The 26,574-nt window shown below is 44.9% G+C and overlaps 6 protein-coding genes across 6 annotated transcripts; 2 read left to right on the top strand and 4 right to left on the bottom strand.

The window, feature by feature from the left end:
- Window positions 1–21: 21 nt before the first annotated feature.
- On the top strand, window positions 22–3,504 carry H6S33_001167 (uncharacterized protein; the record flags this gene model as incomplete). Its single annotated transcript, XM_044832515.1, has 1 exon — window positions 22–3,504. The coding sequence occupies one exon, from the start codon at window positions 22–24 to the stop codon at window positions 3,502–3,504; it is 3,483 nt and encodes a 1,160-aa protein (XP_044694134.1).
- Window positions 3,505–8,699: 5,195 nt separating this feature from the next.
- On the bottom strand, window positions 8,700–10,730 carry H6S33_001166 (uncharacterized protein; the record flags this gene model as incomplete). Its single annotated transcript, XM_044832514.1, has 1 exon — window positions 8,700–10,730. One exon carries the CDS (start codon window positions 10,728–10,730, stop codon window positions 8,700–8,702), a length of 2,031 nt encoding a protein of 676 aa, XP_044694133.1.
- Window positions 10,731–13,768: 3,038 nt separating this feature from the next.
- On the bottom strand, window positions 13,769–14,627 carry H6S33_001165 (uncharacterized protein; the record flags this gene model as incomplete). The annotated part of the gene is made up of 2 exons (XM_044832512.1): window positions 13,769–13,845; window positions 13,907–14,627. The coding sequence occupies 2 exons, from the start codon at window positions 14,625–14,627 to the stop codon at window positions 13,769–13,771; spliced, it is 798 nt and encodes a 265-aa protein (XP_044694132.1).
- A 943-nt stretch (window positions 14,628–15,570) lies between these two features.
- Window positions 15,571–16,073, bottom strand: H6S33_001164 (uncharacterized protein; the record flags this gene model as incomplete). Its single annotated transcript, XM_044832511.1, has 2 exons — window positions 15,571–15,753; window positions 15,804–16,073. The coding sequence occupies 2 exons, from the start codon at window positions 16,071–16,073 to the stop codon at window positions 15,571–15,573; spliced, it is 453 nt and encodes a 150-aa protein (XP_044694131.1).
- A 345-nt stretch (window positions 16,074–16,418) lies between these two features.
- Window positions 16,419–17,622, top strand: H6S33_001163 (uncharacterized protein; the record flags this gene model as incomplete). Its single annotated transcript, XM_044832510.1, has 5 exons — window positions 16,419–16,474; window positions 16,597–16,780; window positions 16,854–17,328; window positions 17,399–17,476; window positions 17,537–17,622. The coding sequence occupies 5 exons, from the start codon at window positions 16,419–16,421 to the stop codon at window positions 17,620–17,622; spliced, it is 879 nt and encodes a 292-aa protein (XP_044694130.1).
- A 5,523-nt stretch (window positions 17,623–23,145) lies between these two features.
- Window positions 23,146–25,835, bottom strand: H6S33_001162 (uncharacterized protein; the record flags this gene model as incomplete). Its single annotated transcript, XM_044832509.1, has 6 exons — window positions 23,146–23,491; window positions 23,543–23,997; window positions 24,055–24,614; window positions 24,665–24,946; window positions 25,006–25,353; window positions 25,412–25,835. The coding sequence occupies 6 exons, from the start codon at window positions 25,833–25,835 to the stop codon at window positions 23,146–23,148; spliced, it is 2,415 nt and encodes an 804-aa protein (XP_044694129.1).
- Between the last annotated feature and the right edge of the window lie 739 nt (window positions 25,836–26,574).

The following is a 26,574-nucleotide window of genomic DNA, read 5'->3' as shown; positions in this document are numbered from 1 at the left end:
TTTTCGGTATCAGAGGAGGAAATGGATGGAAATCAACTTGTAGTAACTTGTTCGATTTCACAGAATAAAAATTCTTTTATACCTACCTACGCCCTTATTGATACCGGAGCATCAGGATATGCTTTTATTGATGAATCTTTTGCACGCCACAACAATTTTACAATGATCCCCCTCAAAATACCCCGCCATGTAGACGTTATAGATGGAAGGCCTATCAAGTCAGGAAAAATTACCCATATTGTCGAAGTCTCGCTAGACATTCATGGTCATCGGGAGGTCGCGCCATGTTTTGTAACGAAGTTAGGACATTATCCGATTGTGATGGGGATACCTTGGATGCGACGACATGATGTTACGATTCGACCAAAAGAAAACCTACTTGTGTTTGACTCTCGAAGCTGTTGTCAATACTGTTCACTCAGTGGAACTGCAGTTATTGTTCATGGCATCTCGATTCCCTTACCGGAATACCATACGGTCATCGTTTCAGCAACTGAAAAATCCACTGTCGATATTGAACAATTAGTACCGAAGGAATTTCACCATCGTCTCCATATGTTCAAAGAATACGATGCTTCAATTCTCCCACCACATCGACCATCCCATGACATCGAGATAGTATTGGAAGAAGGCAAGCGGCCACCATACGGACCTATATATGGATTGTCTCAAATTGAGTTAAAGGCACTACGAGAGTACCTTGATGAAAATTTACCCAAAGGATTTATTCGGGCTAGTGAATCACCAGCGGGAGCACCTATATTGTTCGTGAAGAAAAGCGATGGAACCCTTCGACTTTGTGTTGATTATCGAGGTCTAAATGCGATTACAATCAAAAATCGATATCCATTACCATTGTTAAAGGAAACCCTGGCTAAGCTGTCAAGATCACAATACTATACCAAGTTGGATTTACGATGGGGATATAATCAAATCAGGATAGCGGAGGGAGACGAATGGAAAACAGCATTCCGGACTCGATATGGACATTTCGAATATACAGTAATGCCGTTTGGATTAGCTAATGCCCCTGCTACATTTCAACATTGGATCAATGATATTCTACGTCCCTACCTCGATCAATTCGTAACAGCATACTTAGACGATATCCTTATCTATTCCGAGACCCTATCAGAACATAAAGAACATATTCAAAGGGTTCTAAAGGTACTTGATGAAAATCATGTTCACCTTAAGCCTGAAAAATGTGAATTTATGGTTCAGGAAACAAAATATCTTGGTTTAATCCTTACTCCGAAAGGGAATAGAATGGATCCGAAGAAAGTTATCGATGTTTTGGAATGGACTACACCGACAAACCTTCGTGATGTTCAAGTATTCCTAGGATTTGCAAATTTCTACCGACGATTTATTTTGGGATATTCGAAAATTGTTGCTCCGCTTACAGCCTTGACAAAGAAAAACGTTAAATTTGAATGGACGAATGAAAGGGAGGAAGCATTTCAAACTTTGAAAAAGATGTTTACAACGGCACCGATACTAGCTCATTTCAATCCAGATCGAAAAATTGTGATAGAAACCGATGCATCCGACTATGTTTCAGCAGGAATCCTATCTCAACGTGACAACGAAGGAATCCTACATCCAGTTGCTTTCTTTTCCAAGAAACATTCTCCCGCAGAATGCAATTACGAAATCTATGACAAAGAACTTTTAGCAATTATACGATGTTTTGAAGAATGGCGACATCATCTGGAGGGAGCTCAATTTCCAATTGAAGTTCTTAGCGACCATCGGAATCTTGAGTATTTTATGACAACAAAATTGTTAAATCGTCGACAAGCCCGTTGGTCCGAATTTCTTTCACGCTTCGATTTCGTTATACAATTTCGGCCAGGAAAACAAGGAACGAAACCAGATGCATTGACTAGGAGGTCAGGTGACCTACCTAAAGAAGGGGATGAACGGTTAACGCATCAGAGTCAAGTGATTCTGAAGCGAAAAAATTTGGATACCAAGCTAAGTTTGTTCGCGGGTTCTTTGTCAAATGAATCCGCTGAAGGAGCGTCCACTGTAGAGGAGTTATTTTCAAAAGCTTACCAAGTGGATAATTTCCCAAACAAGGTCCTTAATATGCTTCGGAATGGCATACGCCACTCAAACAAAATCTCACTTGCCGAATGTATGGAAGATAACAACGGTCGGCTGCTTTATCGAGGCATGCTATATGTACCAGACGACGATGACCTTCGACTAAGGCTTTTAAAAGAATACCATGACAAACCATCTGCAGGACATCCGGGTAGAGCGAAGACTCTGGAGCTCCTAAGTCGAGAATATTACTGGCCACAGATGCGGAAGTTTGTCGATCAGTATATTAGGAATTGCAATGTGTGCACCCGTAGCAAGGCATCACACAATGCACCTTATGGAGTACTTCGCCCCATGCCAATTCCCGATGGACCCTGGACAGATATCTCGATGGATTTTGTGACTGATCTTCCTGAGAGTGATGGGTATAATGCGATTTTGGTCGTGGTGGATAGACTAACCAAAATGCGGCATCTAATACCAACGACAAAGGAGGCGGACTCACAGGAAGTAGCAAGGCTATATATTAATAACGTCTGGAAGCTACATGGATTACCCGACACCATGGTATCCGATCGAGGAACACAGTTCGTCGCGGAATTCTGGAGGTCCCTTTGTGATCGATTGAAAATCTCGCCAAAGTTCTCTACTGCATTCCACCCCCAAACAGATGGACAGACAGAAAGAATCAATGCCATAATGGAACAATACCTCCGAAGCTATGTTTCCTATCAACAAGATGACTGGGTCCGATGGCTACCGATGGCTGAATTTGCAACCAACAACCACGTTTCCGAAACAACAAAAGTTTCCCCCTTTTATGCTAATTCGGGAAGGAATCCTAGGATAACATTTGGGCCTTTGGAACACGGTCGAACGACGGCGGAGGATCAAGCGAACCGTATTGCAAGGGAAATGAAGGATGTGGTGGACTTCCTAAGAGAAGAAATGTTCCGGGCGCAAAGGATACAAGAAGAATCAGCCAATAAGAATCGAACTCCAGCTCCTCGATATTATTTAGGAGACAAGGTTTTTCTATCGACCCGTCATATTCTAACAAAGCGACCCTCTAAGAAATTCGACTGGAAACGTATTGGGCCTTATAGCGTTAAACGAATCGTTAATCCCTATGCTTATGAGTTGGAACTTCCCCGGTCGATGAAAATTCATCCAGTATTTCATGTTTCGTTATTGTCACCTGAAGCGAATGATCCTTTACCAGGACAACAACGATTACCACCACCTCCGGTTGAAATCGAAGGGGAGGAAGAATGGGAAGTCGAAGATATTTTGGATTCGAGGAAACGAAGAGGAAGATTTGAATATTTGGTACGATATATGGGATATGACGAAGCCTCCTGGCAACCGCTATCGGACCTTGAGCATTCACCTGAAATCATTAGACAATTCCATGAGCGTTATCCAGAGAAGCCTAAGCCTACCAGGAGGTAGGCTTTAGAGGGGGGCGTGGTCTGTAACGGCAGCTACGTATTTTGGCTAGGTGATGAACTGGGATGAGGGAAGGAGGTATCGTGCAGTGGAATTAGGATTTGTAATGGGGATTTCTGTTATGTTCTTTGGGTTTCTGTTACGCGAAAGTATTAGTCATTACTGGATTATGGATGGATATATAAGGGGGCGTTGTCTTGTGCTTTTGTCTCTTTTCCTTCTTCTCTTTCTTCCTTACGCAACCTCTGTATTTATTCCACGAATACTATTCTTTGTTCGTACTACGTCATAGGGCTCCAATTGGTTTATCATACCAGGTAGAGCCACCCATAGTCCATAGTCAAAGCATACCTTTACATCTACGTCCACGTCTACGTCACCACCTAGGTTGTATTCCTTGGCACCACAGTCTATCGCCTATAGCCCCCGTGATAATTGAAGGAGAACAGAACTGGGTTGTTGAGGGATGCGTACCAGACCACAAGAGTACACTACGCAGAGCTCAGAGTTCGGCTAACAGCTACAAAGGTAGAAGTCTCCAAGGTCTCTTCAGTCAACGTCGAGTATGATTCTCCTTGATCCGATACGGGCCCCGCGAGCTACGTTATCAACAAAGATTCACTAGAGTTAGCGTGTGATGTTCGACCGTCTTCGACGTAATAGTTCAGGTAGAGTTCGAAGTCACGATAGAGTAAAGTATTTCAGAAAGTATAGTCAAATAAAGTTGTAACTCGCGTATCAACGATTTATATTGTTAAGACTCTGATTTCGCCGATGATGGTTTGGCTAGTCAGTGAATGACACAGTATTTATATCCCTCGCTTATGTCTCGAGGACCCAGTCTAATAATACAGAATACACTCGGGGCATGCCCGAGACCCTGAAAAACAACCAAGAACATTTAACTCCTAAATCCGTACCCTAAACTCCTAAACCCGCTAAAACCCCTCAACCTATTTATCCACTCTAATGCACGTTTCCCTGTCGATGTTTCTTCTCCATCGGCCGTCTGGTGGATAATCATCAGCGTCGGCTATTCGGAGGTCTCGGACGGCAAGGCTACCTACTCAGGCCTCTTCCCACATCGCTTTCCCATATAGCAGAGTCCTCTCATGCCCACAGGTACCGCCGATAGGTACTCGGTCGGCTGGCAGCTTGCGCCGATTCGCTCCGAGGGGTCCGATCTTCGATCCGATTGATTCCAGCTGTCCCTCATATATCCACCGGTACCAAAACACTCCCCTCCGGCGGTTTGACGCTCCGGGGGTTATTATTGGGGTCGAAAACGTGTTTTTTATGACTCTGGGTTTTTTGGTCGTAATTTGGTCGCACCACACTCCGCGAGTGTGGTCAAGAGTTGATATTAGCGTACAGAGGGTATTGGGGTGTCTACTAGCCTTTCTCTCACTCCCGTAAATGCTTGGCATGCCCGTAACAGCTTACCCCCCTTCCAGGGTGTCACGTCTCGGGACATCTTCTGACAGACTATGGTTCCAGTAAACCTGCTCCACATATCACCCGCGGTGTCTGTGGAGGGGAAGGACTTAGCCCCGTAGGGTACCTCTATAGTCTCAGGCGTTGGTCCTTCACGGCCTTGGGGTTCCTTCGATGGAAGTCGCGGACAAGGTCAAGTACTTCCTCATCCATAGCGTCCATGACTTGATACGTACAGTCACTCATCGAATAGCCCCGCCATTTCACCAGGTATTCCACTAATCCTCTTCTGCTTTTCCGGCTGCCCACGATACTTTCCACTTCGTACAACACCTCTCCTTCCTTATCGACCTCTTCGGGAGTTGGGGGACGTTGTTCTCGGCCTGGGATACTGCTCTGTCGATACCGTTCCAAGAGTTCAATATGGAACACATTATGGATTTAGACTTGTGGCGGCAGTTCCAGTTCGCAGGCTCGTTTCCCGGCTAGTCGGATGATTTTGAACGGGCCGAGTTTCTTGTGATCGAGTTTCTTGGTGGAGCGACGTGTCTTGATATTGGTCGCATTGAGCATAACCATGTCTCCCACCTTGAAGTTAGGCGGTTCGTCCCTTTTTCGATCATAGTATTTCCCCATCTTTTCCCTGGTGTCTGTTAAGCGAGCGAGAGCAGAATCATGAACCCCTCGGATGAAATGAGCGTACAGATCACTAGTTGGGTTGACCACTTCGGCTTCTGTCGGCCAGTTGGTTCTTGGGTTATAACCGTAATTGGTATAAAACGGAGATTGACCCGTGGCGGTGGTAACCGAGTTGTTGTAAGCATACTCCGCCAACGGGAGTAGCTCTGCCCAATCATCTTGCTCGTAGTTGCAGAACGCTCGTAAGTAATGCTCGAGGGTTTGGTTGACTCGCTCTGTTTGCCCATCGGTCTGAGGGTGGAAAGCCGTACTCATTCTTATCCTCACGTCCAATAATTCCATAAGGGATGCCCAAAAGCTTGAAGTAAACTTGGCGTCCCTGTCGGAAACTATATCAAGAGGCAGCCCATGGAGTCGCCAGATTTGACCGAGGAATATCTTCGCTAAATCCTGCGCGGTCGTTTCTGCTACTAGGGGAATGAAGTGCGACATCTTCGAGAACCTATCGACTACTACCCAAATTTGGTTGTATCCCTTCGATTCCGGTAACTGTACGACGAAGTCCATTGATATCGATTGCCAGACGGAATGTGGTGTGGACAATGGTAGAAGCGCACCGTACTTCTTATGGCGGCTGGGTTTGTTGCGCTGGCACTCGTCACATGACCGTACGTAATCATCAATCCACTCGTTCATTTTTGGCCAATAGAAGTTACGTGTGATGAGTTCCAAAGTTTTGTCTTGTCCAAAGTGTCCTGCCACCTTCGAATCGTGTTCTGACTGTGCAATTCGGATCTTGATGCGGTCGTCTGCCGGAATATAGAGTCGGTTCTTATAGAAGAGTAGCCCGTCTTTTTCGGCAATATCCTTCAATTCCCCCAGCTTCTCCCCTTGCTCAACTCTCTCTTTCATTCCTACCCATGTCGGGTCTCCCGATGCCGCCTGCCTGACATGATCCAGAAAATTCTTCGACCAGTCAATCACCCCCTTGGAGGCAAGCGACACCGCTGATACCACAAACTCTTCCTCCGCCAACTGTCCGGGCTTAAAGAACCTGTCTATCGGCTGTTTCCCAAGCGTGCCTCCCCCTTCAGGACGGTACTCCGGCCGTCGCGATAGTGCATCTGCCTTCCCATTTTTGGTTCCCGGGCGGTAAATAATCTTAAAGTCAAATTCCGCCAAAGACTCAGCCCACCTTGCCTGTCGTCGGTTAAGAACCTTGGTTGTTGAGAAATATTCCAAGTTCTTGTGATCCGTATAGACGAGGACCGTTCGGCTAGGTCCTTCGAGGTAGTGACGCCATTGCTTGAAGGCTGACACAATTCCTAGCATCTCTTTATCCCAGACGTCGTAGTTGAGTTCCGCTGGGTTAAGCTTTCGAGAATAGAAGGCAACAGGGTGAGTCTTTCCGTCAATAACCTGGGATAGAATTGCGGCGATAGCAAAATCACTTGCGTCCGTTTCCACGATAGTCTGGCGATCTGGAGAGAAATGTACCAAGATCGGTGCAGACGTAAACAGGGTTTTGAGTTTTTCGAAGGCTGCTTGGGCCGTCATAGACCAGACAAAGTTCTTAGCATCACCCCTGAGACAATCGGTAATGGGTTTACAGACCCCGGAGAAATTGTGGATAAACCTTCTGTAGAAGTTGGCAAAGCCCATGAAGATCTGTACTTCCTTAACGCTACGCGGGGCTTGCCAATTCGTAACAGACATAACCTTATCCAGTGCCATGGTGACGCCTGCTGGGGCAAGGATGTATCCGAGGAACTCGATTTCAGTGAGCTCGAAGAACGATTTCTTCGGGTTGGCGACCAGATTGTATTCTTGTAGCCTACTAAGGACTTTGCCGACCAACTCCCTGTGCTCCTCTCGAGACTTGCTATATATTAGGATATCATCAAGGTATACTACTACACCTTGATCCAAGAATTCCCTCAGCGCATCATTCATCATGTTCTGGAAGGTCGCCGGCGCATTTGCCAGCCCAAAAGGCATAACGAGGTACTCAAAATGCCCGTACCGCGTACGGAATGCTGTCTTCCACTCGTCGCCATCTTTGATCCTGATAAGGTTGTAACCTTCCTTCAGGTCAATCTTCGAGAAGATAACCGCGCCTGCCACTCGATCTCGTAGTTCGTCCATAAGTGGTAACGGATACCTGTTCTTAATGGATACTCGGTTAAGTCCACGGTAGTCAACGCAAAGTCGCAGACTACCGTCCTTCTTCTTCACAAATAGGATTGGGGCTCCTGCAGGGGATTTGCTCGGCCTAATCTTTCCCAATCGCAACATTTTGTCCAGGTACTCCCGAAGCACCTTCAGTTCGACTTCGGATAGGGAGTAAACGGGTCCCCATGGTGGCTGCTTCCCTGGTTCGAGATCTATCGCATGGTCGTAAGATCGATGCGGTGGTAGTTTGTCGGCTTCCGATGGTAGGAAGACTTTAAGGAACCCATGGAGCCAAGAGGGAAGAGTTTCACGGAGGTTAACCGATTCATCTTCCAAGAGACAGATGCTACCGATGAATTGGGCCTCCGGATCGTCCAGTACCCCCTCGTCCATTTCTATTTGAGGTTCCTTGTCAGTGAAGCAACGACTCTTGCAGTTCTCACCATCGTAGGAAACTTCCCCATTTGCCCCTATAACCGGCTTGTGTTCTTTCAACCACCAGTTCGGTAGTATCGCGTCGATGCCAGGTGGGAGCGGGGCGATCTCGAATGATAGTTGCGTTTGATGCCCCCTTGACATTATAATTAATGGTTGTGTAAAGGCGTGTCCCGTGCCCTTCATAACTTCTCCCGTAAATCCAAATACTCGGGCCGGGACGTCTCGTTTCACCTTCGGGACCTCAAAACTATCAACAAAAACAGCAGACAAAACAGGACCAGTTGCACCAGTATCCAACAACACCTTACAAGGTAAACATTTTTCCGCAAAACAAAGGAACTGATTAACGATAGGTCGAGGACCATGAATAGGTTCCTCCAAAATTTTCTGTTTTTTCTCCGGTTGGGACGCTCTCCCTTCCTGCCTTTTTCTTTTCATATTTTTTTTGTTGTTTTCCATCAGTGATAACATAGCAATCTGGGGATACTCCTGACCTGACTCATCAGAGTCCCCTTTTAAAAATCCTCGTCGAAATCCATCTCAGATTCCGATCCGCGTTCTCGCACAAACGCTTGCCCACTGGTGTACTCCGCAGCAGCCGTCGCAGCCGGCTTCTTAGCACGGTGCCTCATTCGCTTTCTCTGAGGTTGGGGTTCCGGTGGTTCCATATCGTGGTCGCCATCGTCATCGCGGGTACGCTTTCGGGAGAAAGAGGAGATAGATGCACTGCTGTTAGCATCTGAACGACACCATTTCCAAAGATGACCCTTTCGGCCACATCGCACACAGGCTCCATCGGTCTTTCGCTGTTCTCGGACCGGCTGTGGAACTCCTTTGGTGGCTTCGTCGTAGTCGTGGTATATTGGCTTATTCCCCGACTTGTTCTTGCTGGTACTCTTCTTATCTTGTCCTTTTTCCTTCTCCTCGGTCTGAGCCCTCCCCTTGATCTTAAACCCCTTCTCCTTCTGCCGCGAGTTCCCACCATTATTCGATTCCCTTCCTTTCGACTCTACTTTCCCCAACATCTTCATCTGCTCCTGATAAGCCTCGTGAGCCTTGCCGGCTCGTTCCAACTGTTGGATGTACTCGGAGTCGTCATCAGTTGGGTCGAAGCGGGAGTGGCGCTCCCGGATTTCATTTGGTAGTCCTTGGAGCAAGGCGGCGCGGTAGGATGCCCCTTTCATCTGGGCATGCTGGTTCATAATCTCCATCCTCGTCAGGTAGTCCCCGATGTTAGCAGAGTACTTGAACTGCTGCATCTTCATCGCATTTTCCATAGCTTCCTGAGTGCTTAGGAAACGTTTTCTGATCTCCTGACGGAATCGAGTCCAGGTGGCGTAGTCTGCGGCTGCTGGACCTAGCATCTTGGTCTCGATGTACTCCATGAACCATTCCTTTGCTAACCCACACGTATACGTTCCAGCGAACAGTACTTTGTTCCTGTCCGTTCGGAACTTCTTGGGCTTCTGCTCAAAGTAGATCTCGCACTCCATGAGCCAATGCCGCAGGTTATGCTTTCTGGCATTATCGAACTCAAAAGGTATTTTGGCGAGCGAATCTACCATATCGTCGTCTTCAGGCGGCGCGGTATTCCGGTTCCCGCCTCGGTTCCTTCTCCAATTCTTCCGACCGTGCGACCATTCACTATTATCGTCGTCATCATCGTCGGAAGGTTCTGGGTCTCCCCCAACGTTTCCTCTTGGTGGGTTTTGTGGAGGTTGATTCCCACCATTCCCACCAACTGGAGCAGCTCCCACCGGTCCTCTGCCATTATTGCCCTGTACTGGGCCGGCATCCTCCGGCCGCCTGCCCCCATTTCCTCCTACTGGACCAGCGTTTCCTCCTACTGGGCCAGTATTTTCGGGTTTCTTGCCATTGCCAACAGGAACCGTTCGGGGCGCATTAGGGTCTAAAGGAGCACTTGCCACAGAAGGTGCTACTGACAGATGTTGTCGCAGTAGTTCCTCCATCTCGGCTATCCGTTGGTTTGTTTCCGCATCGGACCGCTTGAATTCCGCAAACCAAGCTCGTTGCTCCCCTTTTTCCTGCTCCCGCTCTTCTCTCACCATCCTCAGCTGTCGCTCCGCCTCCTGTAACTGGTTCTGGGTTTGTAGATGACTTTGCTCCAGAACCTTGTGGTCGGCGGCTCGGGCAGCTTCGTGTACTTGTTGGACACTGGAGACGAGTTCAAAGAGCGATTCCAGATGTTGTTTTTGGGCAATGGCTTCTTGCCGTACCTTTTTGTCCAGGATTTGCCCACTCCCTTGGACTTGTTCCTGGAGGTTTTGTAGCTGCTGCCAAACGGCCTGTCCAGCTGCACCAAGATACCTCATTTGTGCCTCATGGGTATCCAAAAACTCCTGCATATTCCTCACGAACTGGGCTTGAGCAGAGCGTTTACTCGTTGACCTAGTTTGTGTAGAGGGTCCTCCCGTGAGTAGGGGGTCGGGGCTAGCAGCCCTTGATATTACCATAGAATCTTCTCCTCCGGCCTCCTCAGTTACGGCCGAGGTGTCTATGAAATAATTATCCCTTCGGGTAGTCATTGTGATAGGGGATAATGATGATAGTTCTTCTTTTGAGGTGACTTCGTTACTCCAAGTGAACTTGCGAGTAACAATATACTGTGAGGGATGCGTACCAGACCACAAGAGTACACTACGCAGAGCTCAGAGTTCGGCTAACAGCTACAAAGGTAGAAGTCTCCAAGGTCTCTTCAGTCAACGTCGAGTATGATTCTCCTTGATCCGATACGGGCCCCGCGAGCTACGTTATCAACAAAGATTCACTAGAGTTAGCGTGTGATGTTCGACCGTCTTCGACGTAATAGTTCAGGTAGAGTTCGAAGTCACGATAGAGTAAAGTATTTCAGAAAGTATAGTCAAATAAAGTTGTAACTCGCGTATCAACGATTTATATTGTTAAGACTCTGATTTCGCCGATGATGGTTTGGCTAGTCAGTGAATGACACAGTATTTATATCCCTCGCTTATGTCTCGAGGACCCAGTCTAATAATACAGAATACACTCGGGGCATGCCCGAGACCCTGAAAAACAACCAAGAACATTTAACTCCTAAATCCGTACCCTAAACTCCTAAACCCGCTAAAACCCCTCAACCTATTTATCCACTCTAATGCACGTTTCCCTGTCGATGTTTCTTCTCCATCGGCCGTCTGGTGGATAATCATCAGCGTCGGCTATTCGGAGGTCTCGGACGGCAAGGCTACCTACTCAGGCCTCTTCCCACATCGCTTTCCCATATAGCAGAGTCCTCTCATGCCCACAGGTACCGCCGATAGGTACTCGGTCGGCTGGCAGCTTGCGCCGATTCGCTCCGAGGGGTCCGATCTTCGATCCGATTGATTCCAGCTGTCCCTCATATATCCACCGGTACCAAAACACTCCCCTCCGGCGGTTTGACGCTCCGGGGGTTATTATTGGGGTCGAAAACGTGTTTTTTATGACTCTGGGTTTTTTGGTCGTAATTTGGTCGCACCACACTCCGCGAGTGTGGTCAAGAGTTGATATTAGCGTACAGAGGGTATTGGGGTGTCTACTAGCCTTTCTCTCACTCCCGTAAATGCTTGGCATGCCCGTAACAGAGAGGTAGCTGATAGCCGTGTCAACAAGAAGAGAAGACGAGTGGAATATCTAGTGCTGTGGGAAGGTTATGAGAAGGAGGATGCTACATGAGAACCCTGGGAGCATCTCAAGAAGAGTGCTGAAGAAGCCCTTCGAGACTTCCATATGAGGTATCCTAAGAAACCCAAGGACAAGCGGATTGTTGGGGTGTAGATTTTTTTCCTTTGGGTTTTCATTTCCTTGCATATCACGGAGTTTCTTGTCATATAGAATGAATGGTAATAGAATGGTTATAGATCTCGGAGACCAAGATCCTGGAAGAGGGGAGTGGTGTAACGGAGCCATTTCACCTGTCTGGTGTATGAGTACACACAGGGCCCGATTACATGCTGAGAGTTATTGTTAGAAGCCAGTTGCACGGTGATATGCAAGTACCGGCAGTGTGGTTAGCTACCAGCTGTTAGAGTAACTACATTACGGGCGCTAGGAAGGGGATCTATTCATGGGAGCAACGACTGACGAGTCTATGCCTCGCCAGTGACTAGAAGACTGGCCAGAGTGAGACTCTGATTGCCCGGTGATCCTCTGTATCCTCGGAGCATTGTTTGTCCGCCGAAGCGGCAGAGACTATGCTAGGGAAGTCTACAATAAGTGAAAGCTCTACAGCAATGATTAAGCTTACACCTGAGCGGCAGCTCATTCATGCAGGTCCTCGGTTGTGTGGCAACCAAAGCTGCAGGTATTACAAAGGCTTTGACTAAGGGTGGTTGTCTTGGGTATCAGAAACACCTGCTGACGCTTAGAGAAAAGCGCGATAGCGGTGGTATTGTTTCCGACACCGAGGAAATGCTCCACCGGAACTTAGTAAGGAAGTTAGGAACAGAGAATAGAGGCCTTCGGAGTAGAAGTACTCAGGTTCATTCTCGCCCTTCAGTCCTATTCTCCCGGGTCTTCATCAGAAAGAAATATCAAGTTCTTATCGGTAGCAGAGCCCTTAAAGATTATTGAGTTCTAGCGATAGTATCTTTCAATAATCTGCAACCTGATTGTCTATCTTGCACGGCCGTCTCTATTCTATCCGATTCTATTTCTCTTAGAAAGGACCCCCGTTACAGGTACTTGCATATCACCGTGCAACTGGCTTCTAACAATAACTCTCAGCATCTAATCGGGCCCTGTGTGTACTCATACACCAGACAGTTGAAATGGCTCCGTTACATCGAAGGTTTTCTCTATTATATAATAGGATCACTTCTCGGGAATGTGGCACTAGTAGTGCCCTCTTCTACAAAATGAAATCTCGCTACCGTATCAGGAACATCCCCTTTTTTGTTCTTGTAGTTTAATCATACGTCTTTCATTCTTGAGGAGTTACCCGGAAAAATTGATTTCAGGGGGAGTGTAATGCCTTGATTGATAGTATCTCAAGAAAGGCAAGTCAGTATTATGTAGCAAATGGGGGTCACATAAAATGTTATCTCAAATTTCCTTACCTTACGATCTCTTTATCACATATTATTAATATCATGTGAATTCGATAGGTGTTTGTTAAGATATTTACATTTTTATATTGGTTCGTGGTTTTTACTGCCATGGAGGTGGTGCTCCGGAAGCTACCCAGACACGGGTGAACCTACATGGTATTTTTTTTCTTTTCAAGTTGATATCAAAGATCGACATTCTCATCCCATTTCTGTTCTAATATTTGTTCCGACCTGGGGTTCACTGGAACTCCTATCACCTTTCGCCGATCCCTTTTTTCGTGCAACTCTTGTACCTGGCAGAAAACGTCTATTCCCACCCGTAATAAACAAGAGCTCACCCAAAACCACCGAAAGCTAGCATCAGATTTATCATTGTAGAAACAATTTAAGGTTGACAACTCCAAAACCCAGATAGGTACTTGAAAACAGCTCCCTTAAACAAACATACCAAAATCAATCAAAATCCCACTCTACTAAAACTCTTTATCTGCGCTGCGTGGTATTTGGCCGTATTTCTACAAATTAGTGACCAGTTTCCAGAGCCCACCGATTGTTCTTTTCCAGGTCTCTCCATACGCTAACTCGATCAATCCTATTGATAAGATGTAAGTACGTGGTTAAAACAAAGGGTTATGAGCATAGAAATAACGCACCTGTAGTGAAGTTCAAACCTCTATCTCCATTTCTAATAGGATAATCTACCACCGGTGGGATCGCAGTACTCAACAAGCTAGGGAATATGTCCTCGCAAACTGCCTTCAGATTACAAACAGCCCGTAAACCTTCCTCGCCGGCAAATCGACCATAACCAGAGCCTTTAACTCCACCGAATGGGAGTGACTGGTTAAGATAATAAACCCCAAAATCGTTTACTGATACCATTCCGCTTTTCATTTCTTGTACAACCTTTTGGAGATCCCTCTTATTTCTTCCAAAGACAGACCCGCCGAGACCAAATTCCGTCCCATTCGTGATATCAACGGCATCTTGAACATCACGAGCCTTCATTAGCACGAATATTGGGGCAAATGTCTCATTTTGTGCAATCAACATGTCAGGAGTTACGTCGATGAGAAGTGTAGGTGAAAAGTAATGTCCTTTGGGGTGTTTGGGATGCAAGTATCGTTTCCCTCCTACAAGACACTTTGCACCCTTTTGGACCGCGTCATGTATCCATTCTTCAAGTTTATCAAAGCCGGCCGATGAGATCATTGCACCGCAATCCACTTCATCGCCATCTAAGATCGATCCGGGCCGGAGAAGCTTTATTCTCTCTTCTAAGATATTAACAAGCCGAGGATAGACCTTTGGGAGTGCGATCACCCGCTCGATACCCACACAGTTCTGAGAAGCACTCTGGAATACACCACGCATGAGGATTGAAGAGAGGCTATTCACGTTCGGAATATCGTTAAGGATAATAGCCGCATCCTTTCCGCCAAGTTCAATGCAGAGAGGTATTAACGATTTCGAGGCCGAGGCAGCCACGTGGTGGGCCACCGGGCGTGATCCGATAAAGGTTATATGGGATATTCCAGAGTGAGATGTGAGATGCGGAGCCACCTCAGGCCAACATGTAATAGACTTACGTAGCATATGTCAACTGATGATGCTGTCAAATACATAAGACTTGAGTATATTACCTGTACCAGATCTGAATTGTGTCCGCAAGCTTCAAGCGCACCCTTTACAATTGAGATAAAATAACGGGAACTCCACGCTGTGTTTTCACTTCCCTTGACTGTATTCCTTGTTATTTCACAGACCTTGAAGTACTCGATATAATAGAACTTACCAATTATTCCATTACCAGCAAAAATAGAACTGATAATAGGACAAAGCAAGTTATGAAACTGCACGTGAGTTAGATACTCCAACGGTTCTAAATATACGTCTAGCGTAAAAACTCACCGGATAACTAAGTGGAAATACCATGTTAGAGCTAGCTCCAGTAGTTATATGTAATATAATAGCATGACTGATCTATTATGAAATATGAAAGAAACGTACTTCCAGGAAACGCAAGCACAGACAACTCCCAAAGGCTCATAGCGTACTTCTGCCTTCTTATAGCACATCAGTGGCCATGAAACGGACCTTCTGTCGGGTTTCAATGCGTTCTCTCCGTAACCTAATATCCACTTGATTTTCTCAACTAAAACCAAGATCTCACCCAAGGATGCATCGATACGCGTCTTGCCTGAATCAAGACACGCTGCTTTGATGATTATATCTCGGTTTGAAAGTATATACCTACCGATGAGTCCATCAGATTATCAAATACCTACTAACAAATGAATTTAGCTGCTCTATAGACTTACTTTTGGAGAGTCCTGAGAACTCTTTTCCGTTCTTCAAACGATGTTCTGGCCCATTGTTTCTGAGCTACAGCGGATTTTGCAATCGCGTTGTCAATATCTTCTGGAGATGCCGGTGTAACCTTTCCCAGAAACTTTCCATTGGCGGGACAGTAGCAATTGATGTTGTTATCTGTAGCGGTCTTTTATTCGTAAGTTTTGGTAACATCATCCGGGAGCGAGCTTCACTAACCCTTATAGAAGGATTGTCCAGGATATCACCTGTCCATTCTTCGCTGCATTGCTTTGGTACCGGAATTTCGTAGGATACTGCTGCATACTTAAGAGATTGCCAATAGCGAAATACTAAAATCGACGTAATTACAGTGATAACTGAGATTGCGAGAGACTGGGTCGAAAGCAAGGTGTCATCGAAGGAAGATAACGAGAAATTATCCCGTGAGATTGAACAGCCAACCGTGAAGCCACTGACGAGAAAGTCGAAAGAGACTCTCATGCTCATTGATTTCTGTGTGACGTGAAAGCACTTGTGTTCTCTTGCCCGTCATGGAGCTTAGCTAGACTATCCGTTCTTCATTTAGTACTTGTATACGCCTAGCTTTGAACCCTGCATCTCATTCGTCTCATCTCAGTTTTCCGGGTAATGTTATGCACTTAATTACCCTCTTGCTACAATCGAGGGTTAGAAGGAGAAGATCGGGCCACTCCAAAGAAACCCTAACCCTCCTGAGTACCTATCGACAACAAACGATCCAGAACCATACCTGATATTACAAATCTTATCGATAAGGATACAAGAACGCAACGTGAACTTGCCTGCGCATTGAGAACGTGCCTTAGAGACTTCATGGATGATGATCTTGCTCGCCGCCTGGCAGCGTTGAGACACTCTCTGGATTCAGAGTAAGTAGAAGCTTTCCTCATTGCACATATGCATATATATCACTATAGCTAAAAAAAAAAAAAAAAAAAAGACAAAGTGGGACGTCAATGAATTGCCTTATTAATGAATATTTATAATATAGAAACACCGCTGCGCCCATCACTCAGGATTCTGAACCACAATCAAATAATGATCATGACGATGTGTTAGTCATGCGTTTCGAGAAAATGTTCCAGAAACCACCAACCTCTCAAAGGAGCAAGGGCCTATCGGAAAAGATTGCAAGTGATAGATACTATGGATTTGATAAAGAACTACCCATACAGGTTTGAGTACCAATTCATAAAAAACGTGAATATCTCTCACTCTAATCTCTAACCCACCACCCATCACATTCAGGAACTTATCAACGCATTGAGTTCGGAAAAGGAATCATGGGCAGCAGATGAAATCGATGAGAAGCAGATTGAACAGCTGCTCGCGGATATAAAGATACCAACCTCTATGCAAGAAATTAGGAGTGGAAAGGAAGTTAGCGTTGAGGTGGTACCAACTTGGCTACAAAGCAACATATCTGAAGAAGACATTAAAAGCGATACAGACGCGGAGGAGGATATTTTGAAAATGATCAAAGATGAGATAGAGTTTGAAAGGGCACACGGAATCACCACGAATGACTTTGATGAGGAGAGACCGCAAACGCGCGACCGGGAGAGGTCCCCTGCCCAAAAAAAGATCGAACTTGATGAGGATCTTCTCAAGCGATTTGAAGCTCTGGGGGGGTTGGAACTCCCGCCTGCCCCTAGAATGGATCCGAGAACGAAGCAAGGGTTTGATGTAGATCCAGTCCTGGAGGAATCGGATACATGGTGCTGTAAGTCTTTTCCCTATTCCATATTACAATAGCAATAGGCTTTAAAAAATTCTCACTATATATTTTATAGGTATATGTAATGAAGACGGAGAGTATCGGTGCTCAGGCTGCGAAAATGATATATATTGTGCGAGTTGCCTATATGAAGGTACCGCACACCTTGATAATCTCCCTACAAATTCATTTTACTCACATGACATGTTTGTAGCACACACAGGGCCGAACGCTGGCTACGAGGAAAGAAAGCACAAATGGACGAAATACACAAAGCCAAAGAAACTCGCACTTTGCTAGCTCTACCTTCACCTAACCGTGGCACCCATTGTAATCTTTCCATCACATGTCTTAATCTCCATCTTTTAATTTTCCACTCTAAGTTCTAGCTAGCCATTGACCAATATGTCGATCATATTATCTCACGAAATACCTGAACCCTGATCCTAAACGAAGATACTGGATGTAAACAAAAAATTTCTCTCAATCATATCTCTGCGCACACCATCATAATGAAGGTTCGTTGGTTGTTTTTGCATGACTATCATACAAAGTACATCTAGATCGATCTATTAGTCTGTGTAACAGCCAAAATAACAATGTGTGTCTATAATACAAATGAAAACCGAGATGCAAATGGATCTGCTTGATCTCTTGTTTTGTCGCACAAGTTCGATCTATATGCTAGGTTCCGACTTAAGTAGTTATAGACCGCTCTGGCAGTACCAACGTATTTTTTTCCAGGAACAATATATAGAAAACCGATTTTTCGTGGAGGTACATATATACGTCGTATAGCTTCTTAGATACACATTTATGGATCCTTTACTAGGTGCTGAGACATGCATCTTGTAAGCTTGTCTTGAATAACTCGTCTTAAACAGCAACAGCAGCAGATCAGTAAAGTCCATCATATAACTCGCGATGTGCAGGAGGGTACATATTTCTCGAGTAATGTTTGTCTTGATTAATTATCTCGACCCATACACGTACATACATGTATCTCGAGGCGTTCTGTCGATGTTTCTCAGGTCTTGACATATTGAAAGCTCCAATCAAGTCAAATGCGATTATGGGTATAAGCAAAATTTAAGCTACATTCTTACATATAGTACTAGCAGTTTAGATAGATCTAGAGGAAAATGAGGGTTGATTGATTCATTTCAAGAGATCGGGGGACGGCTTGCAAGTATAGTTTCGATTATGACGATCGGTCCACGGGGACGAGCGCTAGCGTCCGTCCTCGTGTCTGTATCTCGAGGACATCGCCTCGACGATATATATATGAGGCCAGTGTTCTACGAGGCGGAGGTATATACTAGCGAGACCAGTATATATGGCCCTACAGATGGCCAGAGACTTTGAATCTTTGCTAATTAATAATGTATAGAAATTGTCACAGTTTGGATTTGGGACCTTTGAAGAGAACAAGATGCTACGTACTAAGCTCAGATGTAATGGAAATTAATTCTCTATCAACAGATTACCCCGTGCTTCCATAACTTAATTAATTTGCAGTCTGTAATATTCATAAACTCGATATACAGGTCAGCCTCGAGAAATATCAAAGCACCTCGAGACACGTACACCTCAAGGCGCCTCGAGGCCAAACTCCTAATAGCTTAGGCCAGCTAGACAAGTATAATTGCTCTCGTGGACTACAATGTTTCGAGGTCCTTCCAGCAAATATATATATATATATATTTATGATTTAATAGCTTAAATTATTATAATGATCAGATCCTACCTAGAAATCACTTCTTGTATACTACAGTACCCAAAATGGGGATGCAATATGTCTTGTACTAATATGGAATTATGTAAAACTTCCGAATTTCGAATCAAATCGGAATCCTAACCTATATTGCACTGTAGCAATACTGTCTCTACCAGACATGTAAATGCATCTTTTAATACATCTTTTTGGGGGGTACGGGTAATGCATATTTTTTTGTATGGGTGAGCTCGTCCGAAAGTAGTATTTAAAATGTGTTACTTTTAATATATATATGCGTGGAAATGCATCAATAATGGATCAAAAAATGAATCTTTTAATGCATCATTTAATGCATCAATTGATGCATTAAAGTACACATTTACCTGTTTCCCATAGCGGTAATAAAAAGCAAAAGTGAGCGTTGAGGGATTTGAACTAGAGTCAATCTCTAAACTACTCAATATTCTAGGCCTATCTACTGCGCCATCACTTCCGGAGGTCAATGATTTGTATTGCAAGATATTCCGGATCTTCTACCAAGTACAAGAGCAAGCGAGAAGAAACGCGTATGGCAAAAATAAGAGCTTTTACCACGGGAGGACACTTGAATTTAGAGGCCTTACATTCGTAAGAAATACAGGGCCGGGTCTTTAATAATATAATCCACTTTTGATAATATTTACTGCTTTGGTAATACAAGCCGATCGCGAGACGAATTTAAGAATATTATAATGATATAAAGTATATATATAATATGGGTATTCACTTGCCGGAATACGTGCTCTTATAGGCATGTGCCTATATGAACCACTTAAAATAATCGGCAGTCGCGTATTCTGGAATATGTATGAGGAGAAAATAAGCATCACCAACCTACCTTATTGTCCAGACTATTGCCCATATATGTGTACCATATAAAGGTGATTGACTAGTACACTAAGCACAAATCTTAAATTAATATGGTAACAGATTTACTCCACAATATGGCATGTGCACTCCAGAGGTATTCAGATTTTTGAAAATTCCAGTGCCATATAAGCGGCGTTGTAATGCAGCGTACGTTATAAAGGCACATATTTCTAGAAGTGAATACCCCTAATGAATATTATAGCCATGGTATATATACGTGTAATTATGTATACGGCTTTGTATGCTGTGCCATTTGTGTAGACCTTAAATTATCGTGGCTTGATACGCGTACGATACCTTTCACAAGAACAATTAAGGCCTGCTATCATCTCGTGTATATTGTTTTCCTGAGACATACGTGAGAAATTAGGTAGTTAGCTACATAGCAGCTAGCCAAACCATGCCTAAAGCAAGTACTGACTCTATAGCGTATGGAAATGTGTACTTGAAAAATATTTAGTTAAGTCGCTTCGGGGGAAAGCCGCGTCGGGGGAAAGTCGTTATAAGGGGAACTGGATAATCTTCAAGATCACTTTACTGATACCTTTATTAATACTTTTATTTACAAGTAATGATGCTTTCTAATGAGTACTTTTGGGTCTCTATATATTTGAGGGAATAAGCCTTGGCAACTGGTGATGCTTCATGTAATTAAGTAAAGACATTATCAATGTTACAAATCATCAGTACAAGTCAGCTCTCTATAGCATGTATACATGTATGTATCCTATAGAAATATCAAGTACACATTGCTTGCACAGAAACTTGAGACCTTGGCGGGCACAAATTTCCCAAGGGCCGAGCCCCCTTGAGCTCACCGTCAGTTATCTCGAGTCACAATATTTCGAGCTTGCTTATAGGCCGTACCAGTACTACGACTCCAGCATCTAGTTAGGCGCACATATATACATGTACGTACGTACCTCCTTAAATTATAAAGGTATATTCTTTCACTCAAGATATATGACTACACGATATATCAATACATGTAGTTCTCTCTAAAGGCTTCCGTACCACACGCAACCAAAGTACTAGCTCCCTTTAGCTGCCTATAACTACATATGTACGTATACCAGTAGGAATATCTCGATCTATCACGAAAACATTGTACTAGAAGTTTTGAATGGTGTCTAATTAAGAGAACTTTGATAATATAATGGTCGGTTTGACTATTTCTGGTGGAATTAAACATCTCGAGGCAAGGACATGTAGGTACATTGTATATATGTAGATATATGTGTATGACGATATTACTAGTAGTGGCCCACCTCGCGACCGCGAGTTGTACTTTGGATTATGGGTATCAATCAAGTGTTCAATAATTGTGAAAGGCCTTCAATGGGGGGGCCTTCGGTCCCTCCCCCCTCCCACTTCTACCTCCTACTCTCTCCAATTCACACTCTCTCTACTATGGGGACCTTCGGCCCCATTCAATCGTGAGCACTCAGAATTTTGATGTGTCGTGCTTACTGAATCGCCCCTGTCTCTCACGACCAATCAGATTGAATGAGCGTACATCAGAGAGTAACGATAATACATATTAGAAGTACATGTACTTACGCACCTTAGTTATTATACGAGAATGGAACAGTTGTCTTGGCGCCCGGACCGAGTGATTCGCCTTGACTCAGAGCGCTCGAGACTTTCCCCAAGCGATTGGAATCGCCTAAAAACAGTGATGCATGCTTTGTTTGACTTTCTTCGCTTGTATACAAGTCCTATCAGAATTCAGACAGTGTGGCAATTAATTAATTGGAGATTCTTATATAATATCAGTACTTTATATATATATGGGTATATGTACTTCCTGCCCATTCTGGGGCTATATTGCATACTTCTCATATGGGCCGGGTCTTAGCAATATATACGGCGTGCGAGAAACCCGACATCGACCTTGAGAGCTATTGTGGGATATTGATCATTTAGAATTACAAAGATCGGCTCTGTGTAATATCTGCCTTATACAAATTATGAGGGTTATAAATTAAATACTTAAAGCTAGCGGAGCTACCGCACATTCGAACATCATTGAGTAGGCAAGTACGGTACATGTAGTACTCAAATCTGCATACAATATATCCTGTTTTGAAGTTACCCGGGCGGGGACTTCGAGCTAGCCTAGATCGTGTATGGAAAGTATGAATTATAATTAGCATGTGCTAATCTCATTGTCGAACCAAAACCCAAGACCGGACCCCATATGATCTGGGAAATACCGGTACGTCAAATCTTATTCCTGGGATTCGTAGTCTTGACATGCAGCGGCTTCTTCGGCGTTTACTTCCTCTTGCGGCAACAAGCATCAACAGTGGCAATTCTTTGCATGCAGCGGTACGGAATTAAACAGGATGAACCAGCACCTCGGTACCTAAGAGATCTGGTACTACTCGACAAGGCTGATAAAACTCGATCGGATGTAGGGGATCATTAGCCTTATGAAAAATAATGAACGGCCCCCAACTGTTTTCGAGTGGGGGCGCCGAATGCTCCACGGACATGGTCAATTAATTGAACCCCTCATTCAAGGTCAGTAATATGATTACTACATACTATTTTCCATTGAACCTGATATAAATATCACAATGTTATCATTCGACCCTCCAGATAACTACCCTATTATAAATAGCCACTCTTTTTAAGTAAAAAAAAAAAAAAAAAAAAAAGACATAGAAAGATCTTTCATTAATGCCGATCCCCAACAATCCACAAAAGTTTGAGAAATAAAAAAGAAAGAAAGAAGAAAGCCGGGAGGATCAAGGGAAAAAAAAATCTTATAACGATCAGACAAACTAGCCCCCTTGAAGAGAAAAAAGCGAAAAGGATTACCCCGTATAATAAGATCTGGCGCTCGAGCAAGCAAGGAGGAGGAGAAATCATTCCAATAACTGATAATGGGGAATAACAACAAACCAAAAAATCAAGGTCCACATAAAAAAAACACCTTCCAAAAATACATGTTTATACACATAGCCAGCACGCCAAACGCAATGGAAATCGAGCAAAAGGAAATGAGAAATGAAAATATCAGTGCTGCGGTCACCGCATATTGGGATTCAACAGTAAAGAGGGATTTAGGAGACAACTTATGAGATTTGTTTCAAGTTCCTCGATAATGTGCAAGGATACCAGTGAAGCGTGGACATACTGCCGCATCTTAGTGAAGATCTCGAAGTCGTCGGTGCTCGTTATTTCGGGGGTTAACGACTTCTTCGGCCGGCCTCTGACCGCAGGGCTGTCGATGGTGGTACAGTCTCAGGTCTGTCTTGCGACGGTCCTGGAGTGTTCCATACAGTTTCCCCGCCAAACGGGAACGGTCGTTTGTTTGAATCGCTGAAAACGGCGGCCGCAGCTACAGAATCTTGCCACATACCAGGGGACACGAATGAGTGCGAAACCCCTACAGTTGTAGGCACATAGGAGCTTGATGAAGGTGGACGCCCACCGCCAAGCGGATCAACCAACCCACTTTCATGATGATGTCCGGCTATACCAGAAGGTATAGCTGACACAGAACCATTTATCCCAAACGCAGTATTCCAATTACTATGAAGCCATCAGTATCCTACAACAGTCAACTTCTTTAGGGGAACGAACTCAAATAGTCTAGAAGGATTCCACCCCATGTTGTCTACGATCGCGGGGGGGTTCTGAGTTCCTTGACCTGCCGCTAACATCACTAATGACTGGACAGCTGCCGGGGATTCTCCTTTTGACTCGCCGTCGCCTGTGGAATGTGGTGGAGACAAAGGATGCGAATAATTCGCTGGGCCACCAGCTGTAAGGGTCGAGTGTGGGCTTTCCCCTTGAGTGTAAGCTCGAGTGATACTTGGATCAACGGCTGCGGAAACGCCTGGGTAAAAAGGAAAATTTGGATTTAAAACAAAAGGTCGACTTAGGTCGAGTGAAAAAGCTTGACGCAAAGTCTCGATTTGACCTTTAACCTCAGATGAGGCCGAACTATCAATGCAGTTTTCTAAGATCCTCATTGTTCTCGTGAAATAATCTTTCGCGTCTGAGTTGAATTCTGGGTCCGGGCACGTGGCCGCGATCTGTTATTGAAGGTCAGCCAAGACATCGGAAGAGCCTATATAGAAATTTCAATTCACCAGATGTATCATAGCACAAGTGAGCAAAGCGTATATGGTGAAATTGACACCCCGGAGCATGCATTGTAACCCCAGCATCCCATACTGCTCAAAGACTGTTTCTTCCAATCTAAGCATAGATTTCGCTGCGTTTGTACATATCATCATGTGTGTCTTCCACTCTCCACCCAAAGAGAAAGTCTTTCCGAAGGCCAACGCAGGACGATGGAGCATTATCCGAGCTAAATGATAATAAATCTGAAGATTTCCTGTAAAGTGAGAGTCTATCTGGGGACCAGGGTGACTAAGATCAGTGACTACCACCACATGAAGATTCGGTGGGAGCTCATAAGCCCAGGTATCAAGGCTTGGTCCGGAATCCAAGAATTGAGGATCGTTCCTCCAGTTTGGTGTAGCCTTAAGTTTTGCATGCACATCATTCATCCGACGAATATTCTTGATAAGCCATACAAAGTATATAAAGTTGCGATATATAGTTACTTCATTCTCATCCAAATCGGGTGAGCCAAGTGGTGTGGTCAGATCAATGCTTTCAGGATTAATCTGCATAATGTCACGGCCTGTCGAGTTGTGAGAAAATGACGGTCCGAATCAAAAACCAAGGGCATACCTTGCGGAGCGCAAATCATAAGTTCGAAAACGAAACATGCTTGCCAGACACGAGTTCGCGTCATGCAATCGAGGGGGCTCTCTCCGCATCCTACTCCATGCTTATGCAAATCACTGTGTCTATCAAGACCGAGATCACGAGCCATCGCTATTATACTGACTACGCTCATCCACGAGCGGAAGAAATAACCTCTTTGCGGCGCAGATTCTCTTGCCTTGAGCAGAAGCAACAAAGCTTGAACCGTACTAAGTCGCGGTACATCGAAAAAACAGTCAACATGTCCTGGGCACAGAAAGGTGAGCAATTCACCTCCCATCTAGTTGCAAGAATTAGAAACCAACTTGTTGCCATGCTTATCCACTTGAGCCCCTTCGCTGGATCTGTTGTCAATCTGCCAGCACATGCAAAGATTGTTTCAAGAAGTAAAGGTGAGATTGAGTCACGCGATGCACTCCATTGTCGATAAAATGCTGCCTTATTGACGATCGGTATGTATGGGTGTATGTGGTTAAAGAATATGCCAAACATTTCCATAGCTTCTTCGTCCGTAGGCATGTCTTCAGGCCTTATCTTGACTGCAAATTCATGCTGTCCAGGCATAAACGACGGGTTCGGCTCAATTTCTTCCGTCCATGGTTCATATGCAGGCGTCTCCGCAAGTCTTCTTCCTTGGGCCGATATGTAGTTTGCTGATCCGGATTTTAGCGTTACAAGATCACTCTTTTAAACCAGAAAGACGTAACATACCCACACCACTATCGTCAATTTTTAGCTGCCCTAATACCCCACTGACATGGGCAGCAGATGCATAGTCGCTCTCTGCCGCCCATTGGTCTTGCTGCCTCATCACGGGCTGTGTCTGATAAACAGGAGCTTGAAAATGAAGTGGTTCTACAACCTCCCCAGCTGTGATTCCCGGATACGCGAGCGTATTCGATGGTCTATGCGATGGTCCATGATGTTCAGAGGGTGAAAGTGTTCGAAAGGCGGCGTTTCCGTCCCTACTGTGATATCCGGGGACAGTTGTCCTGCTTGTCTTCCTTACGATATGCCCCGAGGCATGTTGCATAAGGTCTTCTTCGCCGCTCGCACTTGAATTCTCAAAATCCCCGTTGGTTTCTTGTTCCATAACAACCTGACTGGGTGCGAAATCGCGATCATACTGTACCATGGGCGGAACGCAGTGAAGTTTCAAGCGTACACAAGCTGAGCAAGGCCATGTATTCGTTGTGGCAGCATCGCATTTAATTTTTCGGCGTCGACATCCTTCGCATGCTCGCATAACTGAACTCTTGGGTTAGTTTTACGGGCCAAATATCCTAATATCAAATGAACGCTAACCCTTGAGCCTTTTGTGTCGGTTGTGTTCATCAACAAAAACATAATCTTTGGTGATAGTGATAGTTAGCTAATGACCAAAGACATCGACAGTTCTCTCTTTTCAAGAAATTTTTAAATTATATTATTTTTATGTTTGAAGGGGTGAACGGAAAATTATCCAGGGGGAACATACTCCTGTGGTTCTCCCTTTGACCGCCGAGGTCCGTCGGGGAGAGATTTATGCTTTGCTGCATGCTCATTGCTTGTTGAGGTAATAGTCGCCGGGGAACAGAATCGACAGCCACTTGAGGCAACATAGACCGCGAGTTTGGAGGATGAGCGTGAGTGAGATGAGTAGGATTGGGGCGACGCAGTGAGGTTCACTCAGTAGAAGGGGAAAGTTCGCGATGCGTTTGAAGCCGATGACTGGCGGGGGGAGGGGGGGAAGGGCGGGATTGTAGAGGGCAGGATGCGCAATTGTGCGACAGAGACAGACAGATGTCTAAATGTCCAAATTCTAAGAACGGACAGCTTCAGCAGCGCGGGAACGGAACAAGGAGTACCCTCAGCGGTTGTTTTGCTGTTGCGTT

The sequence above is a fragment of the Morchella sextelata genome (assembly GCF_020137385.1).
Source record: "Morchella sextelata strain SCLS chromosome Unknown scls_10, whole genome shotgun sequence".
Lineage (NCBI taxonomy): Eukaryota > Fungi > Ascomycota > Pezizomycetes > Pezizales > Morchellaceae > Morchella > Morchella sextelata.
This window is presented reverse-complemented; position numbering and strand designations above follow the sequence as displayed.